The sequence below is a fragment of the Oncorhynchus gorbuscha genome, linkage group LG02, assembly GCF_021184085.1.
Source record: "Oncorhynchus gorbuscha isolate QuinsamMale2020 ecotype Even-year linkage group LG02, OgorEven_v1.0, whole genome shotgun sequence".
Lineage (NCBI taxonomy): Eukaryota > Metazoa > Chordata > Actinopteri > Salmoniformes > Salmonidae > Oncorhynchus > Oncorhynchus gorbuscha.
Window position 1 is genome coordinate 42,964,333 of NC_060174.1, and position 25,278 is coordinate 42,989,610.

The window sequence follows — 25,278 nt, forward strand, 5'->3', positions numbered from 1 at the left end:
AGGCAGCAGAACGTTCTCCACGGCGTCTCCATACTCTGTCACGTCTGGCACATGTGCTCAGTGTGAACCTGCTTTCATCTGTGAAGAGCACAGGGCGCCAGTGGCGAATTTGCCAATCTTGGTGTTCTCTGGCAAATGCCAAATGTCCTGCACGGTGTTGGGCTGTAAGCACAACCCCCACCTGTGGACGTCGGGCCCTCATACCACCCTCATGGAGTTTGTTTCTGACCGTTTGAGCCAGACACATGCACATTTGTGGCCTGCTGGAGGTCATTTTGCAGGGCTCTGGCAGTGCTCCTCCTTGCACAAAGGCTGAGGTAGCGGTCCTGCTGCTGGGTTGTTGCCCTCCTACATCCTCCTCCACGTCTCCTGATGTACTGGCCTGTCTCCTGGTTGCGCCTCCATGCTCTGGACACTATGCTGACAGACACAGCAAACCTTCTTGCCACAGCTCGCATTTATGTGCCATCCTGGATGAGCTGCACTACCTGAGCCACCTGTGTGGGTTGTAGACTCCGTCTCGTGCTACCACTAGAGTGAAAGCACTGCCAGCATTCAAAAGTGACCAAAACATCAGCCAGGAAGCATAGGAACTGAGAAGTGGTCTGTGGTCACCACCTGCAGAACCACTCCTTTATTGGAGGTGTCTTGCTAATTGCCTATAATTTCCACCTGTAGTCTATTGTATTTGCACAACAGCATGTTACATTTATTGTCAATCAGTGTTGCTTCCTAAGTGGACAGTTTGATTGCACAGAAGTGTGATTGACTTGGAGTTACATTGTGTTGTTTAAGTGTTCCCTTTATTTTTTTGAGCATTGTATTTTTGTTCAGTGTATTTATAAACCACAAGATAGATCGTATGTCAAACTGATCCAGTCCAAACTCCTGTGCCTGGGTCCAAACAATATCATGACTACAAGTGTATTAGTCAGAAGATGATTTGCCAATACTAGGGGTGTTATGAAATTACTTTCTACAAAATCTGGCAGACTTGACAATATAAGTCCATTATCCCATTGGGAGATCTTTTCTTTAAATAATGTCTCCAAGTTTCTTTGGTCTGCAACGGGGGGTCACATTCAAGTAGCCCATCACGAAGGCTCACAGAACAACTGAGCAAAGCCTACACAATATCAATTTCCAACATCTGAAAGCGGTGTCATGTCTTATTGCATCGCAGTCATAAGTTCTGAAATGGTTCGATGTTCAGCTTTCGAAATGGTTGCAGCTACTGAAATGGTAGGCGTCAGGTTGAAATGTTTGGTGTCCTCTCCTCTCCCCCATTCATCCATCCATCGATGCAGCCTCTATGTATCATTCACTGTACGTCCCAGATCTCACAGAGGAGGGGGGTGAACTTGTGGTCGCTCATGCGCCAAGAGGTAAGCATCTCGGCGTGGTGGTGATTGAGGGTTCGCAGTTCGGTCAGCCGTCCCAGGAGACGGGCAAAGTGCTGGGGCTCCAGCGGGTGCTGCATTGCACAGAACCTCCTGAGCAACTCCAGCATAGGCTCCTGCAGCCTCTCCACTGCCTGCTGGTCTTTCAGGTATGGCCGGTCTGTAGAGGATAATAAATTAAAAGGGAAGTTCCGTATTTTACAACCTAATGACAGATGGCTTTTCACCCTGAAAGTAGTCTATAGGCAGGAGAGAAGCTGTATTCCATGGTTCAGTTTACAAACTTCAGATAACTTTAGCCACCACTAGCTAAAAATGATTAATAGAGGCATGCGGCACATCAACTTTAAGCAACATCAAACCAAATAATTGAGTTTATTTCAGTTGATTTGACCATTATATTTTTACTTGTGCCACATGCCCAGCAGTCAGCTCACCTGGTGACAGGATGGTAATGGCGGTGAGAAGGGCGTGTTCTTCCGGCATCATCTGGAGTTCCCCGATGCTTTTGTAGAAGTTGAACATGGGTGTAATGAACGCCTCTGATATTCCTGGAAAAGATGTGGAGATGCGTATTCAATGCACAACCATTGGATGGCAGTATTTTCCATAGATGGCAGTATAGTTCATATATCGCTGAGGGGAATGGGTTAAAACGGGTACAAAGGTGTAAGCATAGATGATGTACTGATACTTACTATAATTCCCATACAGTCCCACTATAATGAACCAAAAGATGTGATATAAGATTTGAGGTAACATACTATTGGCGTATACCTTTTGCAGATTTCAATTTAAAAAATACGGAGAGCAGAACTACCCCCACCTCCACCAAAACAATTCACCCCCTCAAGTCAGATACATCAGAGCCATAAGCTTTCAGAAATACCAGGAGCGCACAAAGAGGGAGAGAGGGGGACAATAGGGCTCTTGATGTTTAGATAAAGAACAATAGCCTCTTTAGACACCACATCTCTATTTTCCCCTCAGACTGGCCTTTAGCTTGAATATCTCTCCACCAATCCATTCACTCTGGAGAGGTGCCAAGAGACGGAGTGACGCAGTTTATGGAGGATAAATCATTGGCATAGCTCTAACTGATCCAGTCTACCATCAGAAGGCTTTTTTTACTCCCCTACCACACTGCCTGGCACAATGCCCATACGAGCTCACAACGGAATGAACCCCAACCTGGCGGGCAGTGGTCAGTTTACGTGGGTAATCCACACCTGGCCAGGGATCAACAGGTCCGTACACTGCTAGTCTGCCAGCATCCTCGTCAAATATATCAACAGATAGAGCAGGCCCATCCATTATTCATACCAGACCTGCGTGGCTGCCTGCAGACAGATCTAATCTACAGTACAGTATGGGAGTTGTGTGTGTGTGTGTGTGTGTGTGTGTGTGTGTGTGTGTGTGTGTGTGTGTGTGTGTGTGTGTGTGTGTGTGTGTGTGTGCGTGCGTGCGTGCGTGCGTGCGTGTGTGCGTGCGTGCGTGCGTGTGTGTGTGTGTGTGTGTGTGTGTGTGTGTGGTGGAGGAGAGGGCTGGAGTCAGAGAGGAAGTGTACATGTTCATACAACCACGGATTGTGGTAAAAAAGAATGCAACTTCATGATAATAGTGATGATAACCACCATTTAGTTCTAGTAACAGTAGTATACTTGTTGGTGTATATTAGAGTATTGTCATAGTATTTTCCCTTAAATGCTCCAGATTCCCAGTATGAACGTACCACTCTTGCGTATCCTGTCCTCCAGCACCTCTGTGTGTCCATGGGGTAGCTTCCTGGTAAACACCTGTGCTGAGCGCAGGAACATGGCCTCCACTGCCGAGCCCTTTAACAGAGCTATCTGATCCTCATGGTCCAGGGCAGAGAAACCTGTCAGGGACATATCCACACATGCACACAAGCATGCAAACACAGTCAGGAGAGGCTACTGCAAGGAGGAAGGGAAGAAAGGATGGACCTCCCCTACGGTTTGTGAGAAATAAAAAATTATGAAACAGAAAAAATCCTGCTAGTAAATAAATCTAGGCTAAATAAAGTCACTCAGTAGAAGCCTCAACAGAAAGACATTAGTTAAGGAAGACTTTTCTTTCCATTTCAATGCAGTGTAACAGAGGTGGTTTGGTGAACTATGCTTCTGTGATGAGTAACCTTGCCTGAGACCTGAAGACTTGTGTTAGCTTCCTGAGTTAATGCCTAGACCTTTGCTCAGTGGACGAACACAGTCTTGTGTCACTGTAATGACCCGTATCAGTACCCGCTCTGACTTATGATATTAAGTCAAAGAAGTTAATTGTTGTTATCATGTTGCTATTGTGCTGGAAATGTTTTATGTTTGTGCTTTTCTAATAACTAATTTCTGTGTTCAATTCACGTGCTTTTCTAATAACCGTTTTCTGTGTTCTGCGAATCCTCACTATCAGTAGCTGCAGATTGGCAGAACGCCCAGACAGTACGCCCTTTGTTTTGAGAACGAAATATCTCAGTTTCAAGGTCTCAGCTTAGAGAGAAGAGGCCTCGTGAGGTAGTGGTCTGTTACATGTTATGAACCAGTATTAGTCGGTCACATGAATTAGACTATTAGTATGGAGTACAAAAGGCCAGAGGTTGATTGATAATTAATAGGAGTATCCTATATTCTACTTCTTTCATGAGAAAACGTTGGAATGACCATTATCATAGAAGTCCAGACCTGGAATGTTTTTGGTAAACTCCACCAGCACTTGAACATGACTGGTGGCCATCTCTGTCAAAAGGAGGAAGTTCTCATCTGCATTGAAATGCTCCTGTAGCTGGAGAAACAAGGGGACACAAAAGACAATTACAGAATGTGTGTGAAGTTTTATGACACTGCTGGCTGATAAGGAGAGTTGTGCAACTGCATCTAAGTTATGAGGGAGAGAACAGTCTGACTTCTACTGGGATAGAGCGCATGTGGTATAAATCATTGCTTGGAAATCATCTACTCTGGGATATGTTACAAGGATCTCTTATGGTGTCTTCCATGAACTGTGAATAAGTCTGAGTTGTAAAGCATATACGATGGCTTGCTGAAAGAGAAATATTTGCTAGAATTGTAGGAGATATCACATACCAGTTTTTTGGCCATGTCTTGAGGGATTCGATGTTTCTGGTAAGCTCCTACGATGAAGCTCAAAATAGCCTGCTGCTCTTGACTGAGCTCAATCTTCTCCTGAAAACCATTAGCAATCACTTTTTAATCTATTCTGTATGACACTAAGGCTATTTATGAGTCATACTTTTAAAGTGGCAGTCTTCGCTGTGAGTAATACAATCTGTTGGTGGCAACAGGGCTTTAGAAATGTTGATATATTCATAGTTAATTTTAACACTGGGCTGTCATTATCATGCTATTCCCATATCCAGTAATCAGTATAGGGCATTTAAAATCAAATCAAATTGTATTTGTCGCCCTTTGTATTCGGCGCATGTGTAGACTTTACCGTGAAATGCTTGCCTATGAGCCCATCCCAATTATGCAGAGTTACAAAATAAAAAACAATAGTAACACAATAGTAATACAAGAGGAATAAACAACACAATAATTAAGTATATACAGGGAGTACCAGTACCAGATCAATGTGGAGCTATATACAGGGAGTACCAGTACCAGATCAATGTGGAGCTATATACAGGGAGTACCAGTACCAGATCAATGTGGAGCTATATACAGGGAGTACCAGTACCAGATCAATGTGGAGCTATATACAGGGAGTACCAGTACCAGATCAATGTGGAGCTATATACAGGGAGTACCAGTACCAGATCAATGTGGAGCTATATACAGGGAGTACCAATACCAGATCAATGTGGAGCTATATACAGGGAGTACCAGTACCAGATCAATGTGGAGCTATATACAGGGAGTACCAGTACCAGATCAATGTGGAGCTATATACAGGGAGTACCAGTACCAGATCAACGTGGAGCTATATACAGGGAGTACCAGTACCAGATCAACGTGGAGCTATATACAGGGAGTACCAGTACCAGATCAATGTGGAGTTCTATACCGGGAGTACCAGTACCAGATCAATGTGGAGCTATATACAGGGAGTACCAGTACCAGATCAACGTGGAGCTATATACAGGGAGTACCAGTACCAGATCAATGTGGAGCTATATACAGGGAGTACCAGTACCAGATCAATGTGGAGCTATATACAGGGAGTACCAGTACCAGATCAATGTGGAGCTATATACAGGGAGTACCAGTACCAGATCAACGTGGAGCTATATACAGGGAGTACCAGTACCAGATCAACGTGGAGCTATATACAGGGAGTACCAGTACCAGATCAACGTGGAGTTCTATACCGGGAGTACCAGTACCAGATCAATGTGGAGCTATATACAGGGAGTACCAGTACCAGATCAACGTGGAGCTATATACAGGGAGTACCAGTACCAGATCAATGTGGAGCTATATACAGGGAGTACCAGTACCAGATCAATGTGGAGCTATATACAGGGAGTACCAGTACCAGATCAATGTGGAGCTATATACAGGGAGTACCAGTACCAGATCAATGAGGAGCTATATACAGAGAGTACCAGTACCAGATCAATGAGGAGCTATATACAGAGAGTACCAGTACCAGATCAATGTGGAGCTATATACAGGGAGTACCAGATCAATGAGGAGCTATATGCAGGGAGTACCAGTACCAGATCAATGTGGAGCTATATACAAGGAGTACTAGTACCAGATCAATGTGCAGGGGTAAGAGGTATTTGAGGTAGATACAGAGTAGCAGCAGCATATGATGAGTGTGAAATTGTGTATGAATGTGTGTGCATGTGTCGGTATGTGTGTGTTATGTGTGTGTATGTGAATGTGTGTGTGTATTTTGTGTGAGAGTGTCAGTGTAGTGTGTGAGTGAGTGTGTATATAGTGCATTTATATAGTCTTGTGAGTGTGCAAGATAGGGTCTAATCCAATCAAATGTTATTGGTCACATACACATATTTAGCAGATGTTATTGCAGGTGTAGCAAAATGCTTATGTTCCAAGCTCCAACAGTGAAGTAGTATCAAACAATTCCCAACAATACACACAAATCTGAAAGTAAAAGAATGGAATTAAGAAATCTATAAATATTAGGACGAGCAATCTCGGAGTGGCATTGACTAAAATACAGTAGAATACAGTACATACATATTCAATGAGTAAAGCGGTATGTAAACATTATTAAATTGACCAGTGATTCTTTGTCTTTGTCCATAAAGCAGCAGTCTCTAATGTGCATGGTTGAGTAACCAGGTGGTAGCCGGCTAGTGATGGCTATTTAACAGTCAAATGGCCTTGAGATACTAGCTGTTTTTCAGCCTTTCGTTCCCAGCATTGATGCACCTGTACTGACCTCGCCTTCTGGATGATGGCGGGTTGAACAGGCCATGGCTTGGGTGGTCGATGTCCTTGATGATCTGTTTGGCCTTTCTGTGACATCGGGTGCTTTAGGTTTCCTGGAATGCAGGCAGTATGGTTTGGGCATACCGCACCACCCTCTGGAGAACTCTGTGGTTGTGGGCGGTGCAGTTGCCCGACAGGATGCTCTCAATTGTGCATCTCTAAAAGTTTGAGGGCTTTAGGAGCCAAATTTCTTCAGCCTCCTGATTGAAGAGGAGCTGTTGCGCCTTCTTCACCACATTGTCTGTGGGTGGACCATTTCTGAAGATATTCACCTTCTCAACTGCGGTCCTGTCGATGTGGTAGGGGCATGCTCCCTCTGCTGTCTCCTGAAGTCCACGATCAGCTCCTTTGTTTTGTTGATTTTCCTGGTACCACTCCATCAGGGCCCTCTCTTCCTCCCTGTAGGCTGTAGTGTCATTGTTGGTAATCAGGCCGACCACCGTCGTTTCGCACGAAAACTTGATTTAGTTGGAGGCGTGCGTGGCCACGCAGTCGTGGGTGAACAGGGAGTCCAGGAGGGGACTAAGCAAGTTACCTTTGCTTTCTTGGGTACAGGAACAATGGTGGACATCTTGAAGCAAGTGGGGACAACAGACTGTGTCCGCTACGTCGCTGACGTTGGTGTTCACGACGTGGCTGGTTTTCCCTTTATTATCCATGATTGTCTGTAGACCCTGCCACATACGTCTTGACTGAGCCATTGAATTGTGACTCCAATTTGCCTCTGTACTAATGTTTTGCCTGTTTGATTGCCTTACGGACGGAGTAACTACACTGTTTGTATTCAACCATATTACCAGTCACCGTGTGGTTAAATGCGATGGTTCGCGCTTTCAGTTTTGCGTGAATGCTTTTTGTAAGGTAAGAGAGTGTGTCAGCCTGACGGAACCACCCCTTTCGACTAGACTGCATAAAAGGATTGGTAAAGAAATGAACTTTTAGACCCGAACGTCGCCAGGCTGCAGCTGTGTGTGTAAAGTGGTTTGAACCCTGAATACCAACACGAGATAGAGAAGAAAACTCTCTCAGACAATCACTGGTACGGCTGTTTAGCTGTCCTAGGAAAGTATCTAGAAAAGCACATTTAAGTGGGACTATTCTACTACACTTCAAACCAACGTATTCTGCTACTCTCATCACCCCACTGGTACCATCGACACGGCCTATCTTCCACGGAGCATCTTCCAGAGTGAACAAAAGTAGAAGCCGATAGGTAGGCCACTTTTTGTACAATCAGAGCCTTATAGGCGTACCGCTGTAAGGCCCAACACCCTTCCCAAGGAGGGCTGGTTCTGACAGAGATCCATTGCGAACGAAGGCCTTTAAACGTAAATGCATTAATGATTTCTTACTCCAAATGGGCAGCCGTTTGTGTGCAAAGTACATGATTACTGTGAGAGTAGTTTCCTAATGTGTACAGTATCAACGATAAGTGTATCTTTCTCTCTCTCTCAATCTCTCTCCATGTCATATGTTGTGTCAGTCTGCTAAGGACCTTTTCCTAATGTATGAAGTGTGTATATTTATTCTGTGTTACAATTTAGTTAGCTAGTAAATAAATAATTAAACCAATTTGTGTTGTACTGAATCAGAAGTAAGGCTGTTTTTTTCAGATGCAAGAGGTTATGACTGTTCAGAATGATGATATGATAAGAGGTTGTGATTAATGTGTTGACTGTTTTATGGATGTAATAGGTAATTCTTTTAACAGCTGCTCTCGTGGTGCCCCAAATTCCTAATGAGTTAATTGTTACATGATTAATTTAATCAGGTAACAATTAAACATCATTAGTTGATAAATAACATAGGATAAATAACAGTCAGCAGATTAATGAAAGTAAAGTCACAACACAGGTTATCTTAGAGTTCTCGAGAATACTTTTCTAACTTTTTAAAATTTTTATTTTTTACAAAGGAAGGTCTGGTTAGTTTGTCTTAGTCTATAAACATCTAACACCATTTTGTAGTAAATAATTTTCTAATAAATAGTGTTCTGTATTTAGATTCCTTCATTGGGAATCACTGACACTCACATTTTGAAGCACAAAAAACATTCTAAAGAGCAAAAAGGGGAGCTTTTACCTTTGACAGTTTGGTGGTGGAAGTGACCTGCTTGGTGTCTCCGTTGTCTCCACCCTCTGTCTCGTCCCAAGTGGACTCTCCTGGTGAGGCCTTGGTGTTTTTCCTCAGCCTTTTAGACTTACACTGGATCTCTGTCAGCAGACCTGTGGGCAGTGATGAAGGGTTCAAACACAATGTGTTGAAGGAGAATTTCACCGCTACTTGTTCAATAGTGATTCTCTTTGTGAACGCATCGTAGCCAGCCAGAAAAGGCCTGATGCCCAATGATACAGCAGGGCGTTTGATATTTTATCAAATTGGCTTTATAGTGTAACTATGGGTTTGAGAAAGTTATTGAGCAAGTTTTGAACATTAATTCTCACCTAAGGTAAGAGGTTAGCTCAGATGTATAGTTCAGATAATTAGGGAACTCTTTTAGACATTATAACAAATTGAGAAATCCCCAGTAATAGTCTAAATTATAAACAAGGTGGTTTGAGCCCTGAACGCTGATTGGCTGAAAGCCATGTTAGTGACGCACGGGATTACTCCTAACCCGCAGTCCCGGTGGATATGGGTTTAAGGTCATTAAATATTGTGTGGATGAAGGACGGGTGGGTGGCGTAAAGAGAAATAAAGAGAAAGCAAAATCTTTAAAAATAGAAAAATGTATCATTCTTGTGTTATAGGCTATATTGAGGTTTTTCTTTCATTATTTGGCATTAGTGCATAAGCCTAAGCTTAGGGGCCTAACTGTACACATGCCAAATTATCCTACCCACCAATCACCAAATTATTTTGGGAACAGGCAGAAAAACTTAACATCAATACACGGAGTCAAAAATGACAATGTCGGAGTTTAATTCAATAAGAGATAAGCTGTGAAAGGACAGTTTAAAATAAAGAGAAAGGAGGACCAGAAAAGTCATGGTTTGGTGAAGTGGTAAAAGAGGATGATAGCAGTGCTGCTATATTATGTGTGTTGATTGTGAGGCGCTATACAAATTTAACAGTCACAAGACAGGGACTTCCAATCGGCCTATAGTACGTCAAGGAAACTGTAGCCTACTGTTCAGAAACTGAGATCTGGACACTGACTGTACGTCTATAACCCCTCACATAGCCTTAATATGAACTCCAGCAGAATTAAGCAGTTCTTGCTGTAAAATGATACACCAAATGTATGCCAAATTTTGACTCGTGAACAGGAGTGGAGAAATCTGATTCATTTCTTTCAGCATCTTGAGAGAATGTGAATGCTCAGTTAGCACCTCTACAGATGGTATCTATCTTTATCAGCATCATAAAAGCTGATAGTATTTCAACCACATAAAATATGCATCCATGCCGAACTGAAATCTTATCAGAAACATGTTGGGTCGTTTTCACAGCTTTCTATTTCCTTACAACCGGTCAAACTGATGTCATCTGCAAATTTTGCACAGAAAATCTTTCCAGTATTTTTTTAGTTATTGCATTTTCTCCCGGGCCCCTAAACATATTTTCTCAGCGAAAGAAGATGAGAGAGAAAACTTTACCGATGTCAAATAAATTGAAGCATTCATTCTAGCCATTTTACATTATTCTGGTGAACAAGGGTTTATTTAGTCTTCTAGGGCAACATATAATGACAGAAGAGAAGCTGCATGTATCTAATTATAGACAAGTTGCCTACCAAAGCAGAAGCATATCTAAATCAGGCCCAAAAATCGTGCACCCCCTGTCAAAATATTGTTCTGCCGTCGTTGACTGTAGCCCACAGCACATTTTCTATATTTGCGGTTTAGGGTGGGGTGCAAACCTCAGATTTTCACTTTTTCACATATAGTCGGACGGTTGTGGATGGCTTATTAGCAATTGTGCAGAGGTGTGGGTGAACAAACAGCTGACTCCCTGCACCACAAACAAACCAAAAAATGTTACGTTGGTAAACAGTTTGTGGTACTGTATACAGTATGTCCAATATACCACGGCTAAGGACTGTATCCAGGCACTCTGCATTGTACGGTACATAAGAACAGCCCTTAGCCATGATATATTGGCCATATACCACACCCGCTCATGCCTTATTCCTTAATTATACAACTCCTGTATTTTATGCAGCGAGTATGTTAATGGAGAACTCCGTCCTCCTGCTCCCCTTGCCTGATACTCCAAATACACCCACCAATTGGGTCTCCTTAGTGGTAGGATTAGGATAGAGGGAAGGACACAACGATTTCAGCATGACCATGTCTTTTTGATCAAGATTTACACCTTATTTTCCCCATTCTTCTTTTGTTTCTGCAAAAATACCTTATCTCCCAGTTGACTCTCTCTCTCTGCCTCTCCCTCCCTTGAATAGCAACAATGGTGAGACCTTTCTGTTCTGAGCGGTAGGGCACAACTGTCCCTCAGTGAAATTCAAAGCAGTCGTGTCAGAATCCAAGAACGAGAGTTCTCTGCTATGATCTGAGAATGTCCCCAGCGCATTGAAAGAACATTATGATGATATCATACAGTCTGAATAGACAGTCAGGCTCACAGCTAGACACATGTCAATCTGAATCATATACCGAGAGTGGGTGACTGTTTGGATACATGAGTGGTAAAATGCAATACTATTGAAGATATGCCCTGCAATTTGTTATATCGGGAAATAGCTGGTGCACTTCTTCTTAAAGGTCCTCTGAGATCTGCCAGTGCTTCAGTTGAATTAAAAGAAAGCGGTTCAATATTAATTTTTGTACGGGCAGGTACTATGGTACCATGTATCATGCGTTATTAAAACCTGCAGTGTAGTCTCTCAAGCAATAAATGCACATAGTAGTAAATCAAAGAGCTGGTGTTATCACCAAATTCATTTCCTGTCATTGGCAAGATAATCTGTTGCACATAAGAAATCACAATGTGCTTAGCGATGCAATAGCAGATCTATGCATCTGCACCTACATGGATTCTGGAGTAAAGGCCATCAAGAGTGAAGAGACATGGGGATTCCTTCAAATGCCAAGACCACCTTTCTTGTTGAATCTTTCAGTAATGATGCTTTATGGTTTCCCTTGACTCTTGGTCCCTTTCCTTATCAATAATACCAGTACCTCACAGACTGTACCATCAAGTGTGACATAATAGGTGCAGTATCCCATGATGATAAATGGAGAGATACCAACAGCTGTTGACGTGAGTGCTGATATACTCACATTCTGCCAGCATGCCCATCTCTTTGCACTTCCGGAGACGACACTCCTGGCACTTCCTGCGCATGTACATGTCCATCTCACAGGTCCCTTTACTCTTGCACTTGTACACGGCGTTCTTTGTGATGCTCCGTCTGAAGAAGCCTAAAGGCAGTAATCAGAACAATTACCCAGTGACCTAAGTCTTTGGTCATATGATGAAATACTAGTGGTATTATGTACTGTAAAGCAAATAACACCACTACAGATGCAGGATCTTAATTTGATCACTCTTTTGTTGCCGAGAATTTGGAGATGAGATTTGTGATTGAATTCAATTCACTTAAAACCCACACAAACACAGTTATATTTACTGTATTGCACTTTACATGTAGCCTACTTTTGCCCAACTATATAGCCTAACCACCGATCAAGAAACATTATGGATTAATGTTCAAACCTGTCGCTGGATTATGTTCCTGTAAAATATAGGTTGAATTAGGATCTGTATGTGGTAGAGGTGGACCGTGCCTTGGATCTCCCATAAATAAAACCGCTAATGGAGTGATGGCATTGGTTTGTGGCTGATCTATGCCCTTGGTCTTGACCTATTCCCAATGGGTGCTTCAAACCATTAACATGAACCCCTTTCAAAAGGGCCACACAGTGTACAGTCCAGCTATGTCCTCCGTAAGGCAACCAAACAGGCAATTCAACTGCTCAGACACGAGACGTATGTGGCAGCGACTCCAGACAATCATGGATTATAAAGGGAAAACCAGCCACGTCATGGACACCGATGCATTCGCCCGCTCCAAGGGAAACACAGTTCTCCAGGCCATCAGACTGTTAAATAGTCACCACTAGCCGGACTCCGCCCAGTATCCTGCCCTGAACTTCAGAGTCTTGGTGGTTCCAAACTTCTTCCGCTTAAGAATGATGGAGGCCAATGTGTTCTTGGGGACCTTCAATGCTACAGACAGGTTTTGTTAGGCTTCCCCAGATATGTGCCTCGACACTATCCTGTCTCGGAGCTCTACGGACAATTCCTTCGACCCCATGGCTTGGTTTTTGGTCTGACATGCACTGCCAATTGTGGGACGTTATATAGACAGGTTTGTGCTTTTCCAAATCATGTCCAATCAATTGAATTTACCACAGGTGGACTCCATTCAAGTTGTAGAAACATATCAAGGATGACCAATGGAAACAGGATGCACCTGAGCTCAATTTCGAGTCTCGGAGCAAAGGGTCTGAATAGTTATGTCAAAGTATTTATGGGTTATTTTGTGTAGATTGATGAGAAAAATGTCTAATTGCATCCATTTTAGCATAAGGCTGTAACATAACAAAATGTGCAAAAGGTGAAGGGGTCTGAATACTTTCCGAATGCACTGTATATATTTATATTGCGTAGTCTGACATTCTGCTCATTCTAATATTTCTTAATCATTTTATACATTTTTGGGATTTGCGTGTATTGTTTTGTATTGTTAGGTATTACTGCACTGTTGTAGCTAGAAACATCAGCATTTTTCTACACCCGCAGTAACATCTGCAACATATGTATACAGCCCAATAACATTTTATTTTATTTTTACACTAATTACCAGTGTGAGAAAGATGCCCCTTAAGAGCCTTATTGGACTGGTTCCATACAGTGGGCACACACTCGATAGCTTGGAACAGGTAACTAGACATTCAAGTGCAAGGAGATGAGTACAACGACACACATTAACATTGCTTAGCTCCTGGTTCCCTACGCCATTATAGAGTGGAACGCGTAGAGGGAGTTATATCCGGAGGGTGAACCGACTAGAGACAACCAAACCTCAAACCTACACTCAGATACGAGGCAGAAGAGCCCAGTGACCGCAACCATAACATCCATTCACCTGAGGATTTACAAGAAATAGAGTAGAAATGCTATCATCTAGAAGGTGAGGGAGGTGTTGTTGTGATTCTTCATGTTGGGTGTCACTGAGCTCGTCATTTTTACATGGAGACGTTCAGTAAAGTCATGCTGCTTACTCCTGACACTGAGTCCAGAGACAGTTCATTCATTCATCCTCGTCATGACGAAATATCATACTGATCACCTTCTGGATGTTTGTCATACCAGTGGGCTACTCTGTAGACATCATATTACATTATAGAATATCCCAACTATATTCAGATTACGATACTGTTCTAGCAATAGCTACAGAGCAAAACCAAAAGTGATCAACACAGGCTTTTAGAAGAAGTGAGCCCATCCATAGAGTGGTTTCTCAAGTGTTGAATGTAGAAGATGCTCTTATTTGGATCTATGTTGTAGAAGACGGTGAAGACCTGTAGTCCGTAACACTTCAATGTCTACAGCTATGATAAAGATGTAGCACAATTAACCACTGCAATTACCTTTACACCCCTCACAGGTGAGAGCGTTATAGTGGTACCCAGATGCCTTGTCCCCACACACCACACACAGCTCCTCCCCTTTGACCCTGCCTGCGTGGGAAGTGTGCCTGGTCCTCTTGCACACCGCAGGCACTATGGCGGATGCCTCTTCCATTTCAACATCGTAGCTACCTTCCAAGGGTTCTTTCCTCAGTTCATACATCTCTGTGGGTGAGTACCACTCCTCAACGCTGTATTGGGGGTAGTAATTCTGATTGGAGTAGTATGGAGGGGAGGACATGGTGGGCTCCACCGAGGGGTATTGCATGCTGGGATAGTTGGTGAAGGATAAGACCTCTTGGTCCTGGAGCAGAGGGCTCCCTTGATCTGCCAGAATATCTGAGAGGAGAAAAGAAAGACGCATAGATTAATTTATCGTATCACTGATTAGAAGTGTTGGCTAAAGTTTCTTTAGCTAACTAAAAAGTCAGCTTGGCTTCAGCATGGTTCAGAAAATCCACAATAGCTACACATTTCACAAGCCAATAACTCCTGTGCTTTCCCAAGGATAGTGTAGTACGACTGTCAAAATCACTTTCCAGCTGTTACAGTAGTATTAGATAGTGACTTAATCTGAGTATTTAAACATTAACATAACAGGGTATAGTAACCTACATAAACCCAGGCATAAATAACCTCACACTCTTACAGAACACACTGTCACAGCAGATTGACGGGACGGCTTGAGCTTTCCAGCTATTCTCCAAAGAGATAATAGTACTTATCTTATTTATGTTTTACATATATTGATATTTCACAATGCTTTATCATCAGTGTCATACATTATAATAATGATATTTATATTATGTGGGCATGAACCCTTGAAGGTCAGCTAGCATTGGAACCATTTCATTTCACTTTTATTCATTCAAATACATTAAGGTGAAAGGAAATACTGGAACACAAAAAAAGCTGCTGGAATGTAGCCGTACAGTTCTATAGGGTTGAGTTTATCCAAACTCATTTTATAATACACATAATCCAAGCTGACACAATACGATCGACAGGCATGAGATTCTGACCTGAAGATTTGTTCTAATCTAGACCATGGCCATCTCAGGGTGACCCAGCACACCCAGGTCTCTCTCTCTTTCTCGGACCACCTGAAAAGTAATCCCCCTCTGCGGCTCTACTCTTACCTTTTTACTTCTTCTCCCTCAGCATACCTCCCTCTATTATCTTTGTCAATGGAACTTCTCCAGAAGAATTCGGTACAGGAGTCCTAGAACAGAACACCTTGGTGCTTGTTTGAGGTCTGACTTAGGAGTGCCAAATGGGAGCAAAGGTTGCCATGGCTACTTATTAACCTGACAGACATTTCTGCCCATCATTACAGGTAGTTGGTTCCGTAATGTGTAAAGTCACTTTGACATCTGACTTGTGTGACTGGCTGCTACTGCCTGAGGTGTAATGTGTGTCAGAGTTGGCCACTGGATCGCCTGATCCCAGATCTGCATGTTCCAACTCTCCTAACAATCATTGCCATGCCATATGTACAGTGTTGACCCGCATTGCGCATGGCAGGTTATGCAAATCTTTGACTTAATAAAGTTGCATACAAATATGGTCTCTTTTTTCCATTCTTGAGAAAGGCAGCTCCAAATTGCAGGTGTTTCAGACTAGCTCAGTGCTTTCTGTGGTGGTGATGGGGCAGCCAGTGGAAAATACAGAGCATAGGGGTTGGTAATGTACTCTAGTTGCACCGTGATTGGCTCAGAGTTCTATCACTCATGTGGACACTGCGTCACCGCAAAATATACAGGGAGAGCTCGAAAATTCAAGCCTCTTGGTTGCTGCCATAGATATACATTAGAAGTGCCCATCCAAGAAGGCTCAAGTTAATTGGCCACGGATAAAATGACATTAAATCATGTTATATCTACCGTAGCTTTGATTGGACTGATCATGTCAACATCATTCTTTCAAAAGCTTAGCTTGCAAGATAGACAAGCAGTCATCATCATGAATCAAGAGCGTCTGCTAAATGACTTAAATGTAAATGTAATCAAGTTGACAATCGACTGGCAAATCCTTTTCAATCCTTGTCATATCAACAGAAATGATAGATAAAACAGATCGGTGCTCATCGGCCATTGGACATAAACATTATACAACAGTTGGAAATCACAAATTCAACAATGAGTGGTTTGGAAGGAATCAGTGGCTAACTGCAAGCGTTGCAAAGCAATCACTAGCCTGCTGTTCAGTGGAGTGGCTGTATGGTCCCAAGTCTAAGACTAAGGGTCTCTTTTCCATGCTTAAAAGGATAAACATTCACATGCAACACCATCGGCCATTAAAGGTTGAATACATTGGCCATGCTGTCAATCCAGCGCGACTTCTGCCACGTTCAAAACAACTGGAAACTCGGAACTGGGAAATCTCAGACGTCAGTGTGTTCAAGACAACATCTTACTGAGAAAATACGTTTTGAACTGTCATCCAACTCAGAATTCCAAGTCGGGAACTCTGGTCTCTTGCTAGAGCTCCAACCTGAAGATCACTGAAGTCAGGATTCGACCTTGTTTCTTTCTGAGTTCCCAAATGTCTAGAAAGCACAAACAATCTAGAGAAAGACAGACTTTGATGACAAAGTTTGATGAGTAAATTTGCCGACGAAGGACCTCTGCACCACCTTCCTGTTCAAGTGAGCACAGCACAACAAGGTGTGTCCGAAAATGTATTGTATGCTGCTGCAAAAATGATGTTATACGCCAGGGAGATATGTATACTGTAGCTAAGAAAGTAATACTCAGTGTATATCGTGTAGTAATAGCCCATGTGTCTCACCCTAATAATTTGGTCCCTTTCCTCCTCATAACTTAGCCTACTGTTCTGACTTGGTGGTGCACATGTAGCCTATAGCCTGGTTTAGAGAAATGTCATCATTGAATATTGTATGAGCTCTCATTGTCTGCTTATAGGCCCCCTTTATTTATCCTTTGTACATCTCAATTGTCAGTAGAAACTACATTTGTTTAAGCAAGTCAGCCATATCAGCTATATTTAAAATTTTACAAAAGGCAGTAAATGAGGCTGAATGAACTGTTTCCCTGCCAGACGAGGCTCCGTTGATAACCAGGTGTAGCGGTGGTAAGGATTCACTCCATGGTGCTGAAAAGAAAGTTCTGCTGTTGGGACTGCTTTATGTAGGGCCTAACAGTTTGTGGGCACTGTTTGCCACCGTTATAGTGCAATTTATGTATTGTTTAGTGTTGTGTCGTGTAGTGGCTTTGCTGGCATGCATAAAAAAAGAAGCCTTTGCCCCACCAAGGGGGAAAAAAATCGCCATTGCATTGTGCATATACTGTTACAGTTGAAGTCGGAAGTTTACATGCACTTAGGTTGGAGTCATTAAAACTTGTTTTTCAACCACTACACAAATTTCTTGTTAACAAATTATAGTTTTGGCAAGTCGGTTAGGACATCTACTTCGTGCATCACACAAGTATTTTTCCAACAATTGTTTACAGACAGATTATTTCACTTATAATTCACTATCACAATTCCAGTCGGTCAGAAGTTTACATACACTAAGTTGACTGTGCCGTTAAACAGCTTGGAAAATTCCTGAAAATTAAGTCATGTCTTTAGAAGCTTCTGATAGGTTAATTGACATCATTTGAGTCAATTGGAGGTGGTTTTTAAAATTTTTACCTTTATTTAACTAGGCAAGTCAGTTAAGAACAAATTCTTATTTTCAATGATGGCCTAGGAACAGTGGGTTAACTGCCTGTTCAGGAGCAGAATGACAGATTTGTACCTTGTCAGCTCAGGGATATGAACTTGCAAACTTTCAGGTTACTAGTCCAACGCTCTCACCACTAGCTTTAATTGAGTACCCTGCATGTGCGATTTAATGAAAGTTTGAGTTTTATCACGTTTTATTTGAATTTGGCGCTATGCATTTCCCGAGGCTATTGGTCACTTGAGAAGCTAGCGTCTCCACTATCCATAAGAGGTTTTTAAGAACAAATTCTTATTTTCAATGATGGCCTAGGAACAGTGGGTTAACTGCGTGTTCAGGAGCAGAATGACAGACTTGTACCCTGTCAGCTCAGGGATATGAACTTTCGGTTACTAGTCCAACGCTCTCACCACTAGGCTACCCTGCCGCCCTGTACCTGTGGATGTATTTCAAGAACTACCTTCAAACTCAGTGCCTCTTAGCTTGACATCATGGGAAAGTCAAAAGAAATCAGCCAAGACCTCAGAAAGAAAAATGTAGACCTCCACAAGTCTGGTTCATCCTTGGGAGCAATTTCCAAATGCCCGAAGGTACCATGTTCATCTGTACAAACAATAGTACGCAAGTACAAACACAATGGGACCACGCAGCCGTCATACCGCTCAGGAAGGAGACGCATTCTGTCTCTTAGAGATTAATGTACTTTGGTGCGAAAGGTGCAAATCAATCCCAGAACAACAGCAAAGGACCTTGTGAAGATGCTGGAGGAAACAGGTACAAAAGTATCCATATCCACAGTAAAACGAGTCCTATATCGACATAACCTGAAAGACCGATCAGCAAGGAAGAAGCCACTGCTCCAAAACCGCCATAAAACAGCCAGACTACAGTTTGCAACTGCACATGGTGACAAAGATCGTACTTTTCGGAGAAATGTCCACTGATCTGATGAAACAAAAATGGAACTGTTTGGCCATAATGCCCATTGTTATGTTTGGAGGAAAAAGGGGGAGGCTTGCAAGCCAAAGAACACCATCCCAACCGTGAAGCACGGGGATGGCAGCATCATGTTGTGGGGGTGTTTTGCTGCAGGAGGGACTGCTGCACGTTCCAAAATAGATGGCATCATGAGGATGGAAAATTATGCGGATATATTGAAGCAACATCTCAAGACATCAGTCAGGAAGTTAAAGCTTGGTAGCAAATGGGTCTTCCAAATAGACAATGACCCCAAGCATACTTCTGAAGTTGTAGGAAAATGGCTTAAGGACAACAAAGTCAAGGTATTGGAGTGGCCATCACAAAGCTCTAACCTCAATCCTATAGAAAATTTGTGGGCAGAACTGAAAAAGTGTGTGCGAGCAAGGAGGCCTACAAACCTGACTCAGTTACACCAGCTCTGTCAGGAGGAATGGTTCCAAAATTCACCCCAACTTATTGTGAGAAGCTTGTGGAAGGCTACCCGAAACGTTTGACCCAAGTTAAATAATTCAATGGAAATACAACCACATTCTAATTGATTGTATGTAAACTTCTGACCCACTGGAAATGTGATGAAAGAAATAAAAGCTGAAATCAATCATTTCTCTATACTATTATTCTGGCATTTCACATTCTTAAAATAAAGTGGTAATTCTAACTGACCAAAAACAGGAACTTTTTACGAGGATTAAATGTCAGGAATTGTGAAAAACTGAGTTTAAATTTATTTGGCTAAGGTGTATGCAAACGTCTGACTTCAGCTTTATATAATACACTGCATATTATGTATTGCTTGACGAAAATAGTAGGAGGAGTTAGATGAAGCACATACAGTACTGATCTGGGTCCAGGCTCGTCACTGAAGGTTGCTTACCAAAGAAGTGTGAGTTCTCGGACAATGGGAATCCATCGTTGTGTGGGATCTGTAGTGGTCCCACCACATTTACTTCGGGGCCCACCCACTCATTCATTCACAAATCTGGATGGACCTCAGCTCAGAATAAAGATGATGGAAGTAAATTATTTCCAGTCCAATCCTGTAAGAAACGAAGATACACCTAGACATAACATTAGTGTGAGTTTAACATTTTGTTAAGCAGCTTTGTGATACAGTAGCTTACCTGTTAAATACCTCACAGACAACTCTTTAGCCCTTGCAAAAGTTATCGGACCCCTTGGATATCTTCACATTCTATTGTTTTACAAAGTGGGATTAACGTGTTACAGTCCAAACCCTGCCGGATATGTACAGAATAAAAATATTCCAAACATGCATCTTGTATGCAACAAGGCACTAAAGTAATACTGCAAAAAAACACAACAAATGTATACACTTTTTGGATTAAATGCATAGCCTTGTGTTTGGGACAAATCTAACACAACACTTCATTGAGTAACTGACTCCTTATTTTTAAGCATGGTGGTGACTGCATCCTGGTATGTGTATGCTTGACATCAGCAAATACAGGCAGAGTTTTTCTTTTATAAAAACAAATGGATGGAGCAAAACACAGGCAAAATCCTAGAGGAAAATCTGCTTCAGTCTGCTTTACACGAGAGACTGTGAGAGGAATTCACCTTTCAGCAGGACAATAACCTACAACACAAATCTACACTGGTGTTGCTTATCAAGAAGACAGTGAATGTTCCTGAGTGGCCAAGTTACAGATGAAATCTGTTTAAATCTGCCAAGGTACAGATAAAATACATTTTATGCAACTGGTGTGTCTAATCCTGAATTCTGATTGGTTAAAACCGCATTCCATCCGGTGTCTATTGCACAAGTTTCCATCCGCTAAATCTATGATGTTAAAATGTCTATCTACTCTGTTCCATCTGACTGCGCAATCCACTGTCTCATCAGCCCAACCAGGCTACTTATAAACTTGATCTCCACATTTTATTGTGTTACTGCCTGAATTTGGATGAAATTGAGATTTTATGTCACTCGCCTACACAGAATACCCCATAATGTCAGACAGAAATATGTTTTTAGAGAATTTTTACAAATGAATAAATTCAAAATTCAAAATTCAAAAAATAAGTATTCAAACCCCTTTGTTAAGTTAAAGATTTGCTTAACATAGTGACTTGAATTGACTCACTCTATGTGCAATAATAGTGTTAAACCTGATTTTTAATGACTACCTCATCTACAGTATGTACCCCACACATACAATTATCTCAAAGGTCCCTCAGTTGAGCAGCGAATTTCAACCTGCTACATTATTTACACCCCTTGAGTAATTCAACAATTCGTTGTGTTACAGCCTGAATTCAAAATTGGTTACAAAAATGTTTTCCTCACCCAGCCATTTTCAAGTCTTGTCATATATTTTTAAGCTGCAACTACTGTAGGCCACTCAGGAACATTCAACTATCGTCTTGGTAACTCCAGTGTATATATTGCCTTGTGTTTTAGGTTATTGTCCTGCTGAAAGGTGAATTTGTCTCCCAGTGTCTGTTGGAATGCAGACTGAACCAGGTTTTCCTTTAGGATTTTGCCTGTGCTTAGCTCTATTCCATTTATTTTGATCCTAAAAAAACTCCCTAGTCCTTGCCGATGACAAGCGGATGACAAGAGTGGATTTTCCCGAAACATAACATTTTTTGGCTCCCGAGTGACGCAGAGATCTAAGGCACTGCCTCTCAGTGCTTGAGGCGTCACTACAGACACCCTGATTCGAATCCAGGCTGTATCACAACCGGTCGTGATTGGGAGTCCCATAGGGCGGCGCCCAGCATCGTCTGGATTTGGCTCAGCATCGTCCGTCATTGTAAATAAGAATTTGTTCTGAACTGACTAGCCTGGTTAAATAATTAATAAAATAAAAATATATTCAAGACATAAAGTTAATGTCTTTGCCACATTTCTACTGTTTTACTTTATTGACTTCTTGCGAACAGGATGCTTTTGTTTTGTAATATTTTTATTTTGTACAGTCCTTCTTTTCACGTTGTCATTTAGGTTAGTATTGTGGAGTAACTACAATGTTGTTGATCCAGCCTCAGTTTTCTCCTATTACAGCTATTAAGCTCTGTAACTGTTTTAAAGTCACCTTTGCCCTTTGGTGAAATCCCTGAGCGTTTTCCTTCTACTCCGGCAACTGAGTTAGGAAGGACGCCTGTATCTTTGTAGTGACTGGGTGTAATGATGCACCATCCAAAGTGTAATTAATAACCTCACCATACTCAAAGGGATATTCAATGTCTGCCTTTTTTTATTATTAACCATCTACCAATAGGTAACCTTCTTTGCAAGGCATTTGAAAACCTCCCTGGTCTTTGTGGTTGAATCTGTGTTCGAAATTCACTGCTCGACTGAGGGACGACTGAGGGACTTCACATATAATTGTGTGTGGAGTGCAAAATCATGTTAAACTAGGGTCTCCAACAGGTTGATCGCAAGCTACCAGTAGCTCTCAGCCCACCTATGATTAGCTCCCCAAACAATTCTGAAAGTACATGCAGTTTTCACATGTTCCACTGCAAATTGTCATTAACAAATCTCACAAGTATTAGACACTGCAAGTTCCCAGCTACTATCTAATCAATGCAACGCTGACATTATCCTACCCCCGGTTAGCTACTATTGGCTTAAAATGCCAAGCCTAACACAATAGCTGCCAATTCTTTTTCAGCAATATTTCCCCTGTATGTCTGTGTGGTGCGCATGTATTTCTTTCACTTATTTCTGTGTGTAGCCAGCTGATGTGATAACCATCTTGTGGGTTGACAGACAGTAATTTCCCCAAAACTTTCTCAGTTTAATGTTTACTGCAAAGTAGGCATACCTGGAAGAAGTATATCATCAGGAAGTATATCATTTTGATCTATTACTTGGTATTTGCTAACTTTGCCATGAAATGAGCAACAACATTACAGAACCATCACTAGACTGGCACATTAGACAACACATTCCTCACCTGCTAGATTCACAATTAAAGGGGAATTACACAAAAAACTTCTGATATTGATGTTTATCTTCCAGACCTAAAAAGATGTGATTTAAGTATTGACATGGACTCAGACTTCTTGTCTTGTGTTATGTGATGTTTCCCTTATTGCTGTAACCATAACCACAATGTACCCAACACAACAATTCCAAAACAATTATTTTGACGAGTATTCCCTTTAGGTTATGTTCTGTATAAAGTGAGGTCTGTTCCTGTGCAGTACATTCATAATTAAAGAGATCCTTGAGAGTTGCTAGTCTATTCCTCTGTTATCACAGTAAAATGAACACAGTGATTTCCCCAAACTTTTCCATGGTCTCCCTGAATATGCTACTGACTAACAGCACCCATGGCCACGTTAACTGACACCATCATGCAGTGAGCAGAGAGGAGGTAAATCACCATGTGAACCACTGGTTTTATAAATCGCACCTGACATAGCTTTAATTAATTAGCCAGGGCTAATTTCCCCAGAGATTAAACAACAGCCCACATGAAGATGTCAACAAGGGCCTCCAGGCCAGTTTGTCAGCCCACACAAAGAATCAACCTGTCCCTCTCTATCATTCGCTCTTACCGTATTCTTTCCTGTTGATTTCCCCAGTGTAAGTCCAGTCTAGTCCCAGCGTTCACCCTCTCTCTCTGATCTCCACATTGTAAAGTACAGCACCATCAATATTTGCTCATGAGCATCAAGCTGCTCCTGGCTGTCTGGGGTTGCAGAGAGAGTATGTGTGACTGGCTGGGGTCATGGAGAAAGGGGACAGTGGTTATTAATTAAGCTGTCCATTCCTCTCCATGAACGCACTACCCCTCTTCCCCCTCCTCCCACCTCCTCCCATCCCCCCAAAATCCTCCTCATTCAGCAAAGCAATCTGGCAGCCATGTGTACTCCCTAACACAGAGAAAACCAGACCAGAACCCCCCCCCCCCCCCAAAAAAAAGCACACACACACACACATGCACACATGCACACACACGCTAACACACATTAGTCACAGGCAACTTGGTCTTGGATAAGGCACAAGTGATCAAGCAGAGAGCCAACCCATTGGTCAAAAACTAGTCAAATCATTTCAACCAAAGAAATCTATGAGATGACCTTGAATCAACGCGGATAACTGATTGGATTTGCAAAAATGAATCAACTTAAGGGCAATTTGTATTTTTTTCACCCAGCTTTGAACCTAAATCCAATGACATGGTGATATTCTTTGTTGATTTTATGTTAAATTCACATTAGTCGAAAACTTAACCAAATATGAAACAAAACTAGATGTTGAACTGAAGTCTGTGCCCCGTCGGAAAGGCATTCATTAAATGGATCATGTTTTTCATAAATCATAACTAACACAAATATTATATGATGCTGTGTTTATAAGTGAAAGTTTAATCTACACCTCAGCACAATGTCTATAGGTAGCCATAATGGAATGGCTCTCCTGGCTAGGCCACCTAATTGTCAGGTGTACATGTAGTATGGCAGAAAGAGCACTATACATTTTGATGGATTGCAAAGAGAACAGCTGAAGTAGGAAAATATAACAGTATCGGGAAATACCTATTGAAGTATTGAAGAAAAATAAAATGTATTTTGCAGGATCCTATTCATAAAACATTGTTCTCAGAAGGGTGTCTTGCTTTGTGGCCTTGTTTTAATTTGTTTAGCCAATGTGTTACAGTAAGAAGCCATTCACCTCATTGCTTGACTATTCACACCTGGATGTAGTAGGAGGAAAGCTTTGATGAGAATAAAGCTGGGAATAGACCCCAGTGTTTCTATAAGCTTCTATATATCCAAAAAACAAGTGTTTAATCATTGATGGGTCTGTTGCTCCATACAAAGAGGCCCTTCTGAGTCAACAGAACAGACAGTCAATCTGAAATAAACAGGACCTTTGCCATTGGCTGCTGTCTGCTTGTGGACTAAGTAGCTGCTGTGTGTCCGAGGGCTTTGGGGTGGACTGGGTTGTGGTGGCCTCATGAGAAGGACACGTAGTAGGACTGAGAACCTTGTAACATGTACAGTGGGCGACTGTATTTTCTTCACTATTAAACAGATTGTATTGCTTTCTAGTGGTATTTTTGGTATGGTTACCACTTATCGGTAAGGGTACAATTTCAGTTGATTTATTGTGGTGGACATGTTGTGGT

The 25,278-nt window shown here is 42.0% G+C and overlaps 1 protein-coding gene across 5 annotated transcripts; it reads right to left on the reverse strand.

Annotated features, from left to right (window-relative positions):
* Window positions 1–715: 715 nt before the first annotated feature.
* Window positions 716–23,859, reverse strand: nr1h4 (nuclear receptor subfamily 1, group H, member 4). 5 transcript variants are annotated; one of them, XM_046310051.1, is made up of 10 exons: window positions 23,702–23,859; window positions 20,043–20,226; window positions 14,461–14,838; window positions 12,085–12,225; window positions 8,924–9,066; window positions 4,502–4,597; window positions 4,100–4,199; window positions 3,133–3,279; window positions 1,838–1,951; window positions 716–1,560 (listed from the first exon to the last, which is right to left on the reverse strand). In XM_046310051.1, the coding sequence occupies exons 2-10, from the start codon at window positions 20,137–20,139 to the stop codon at window positions 1,322–1,324; spliced, it is 1,455 nt and encodes a 484-aa protein (XP_046166007.1). In that variant the 5' UTR covers window positions 20,140–20,226; window positions 23,702–23,859; the 3' UTR covers window positions 716–1,321. The 5 variants fall into 5 exon arrangements, with proteins under 5 accessions (XP_046166007.1, XP_046166001.1, XP_046165994.1 ...); XM_046310045.1 differs by having other exon boundaries at window positions 4,502–4,600; window positions 20,043–20,205; window positions 23,702–23,858; XM_046310038.1 differs by having other exon boundaries at window positions 4,502–4,600; window positions 23,702–23,858.
* Window positions 23,860–25,278: the final 1,419 nt, after the last annotated feature.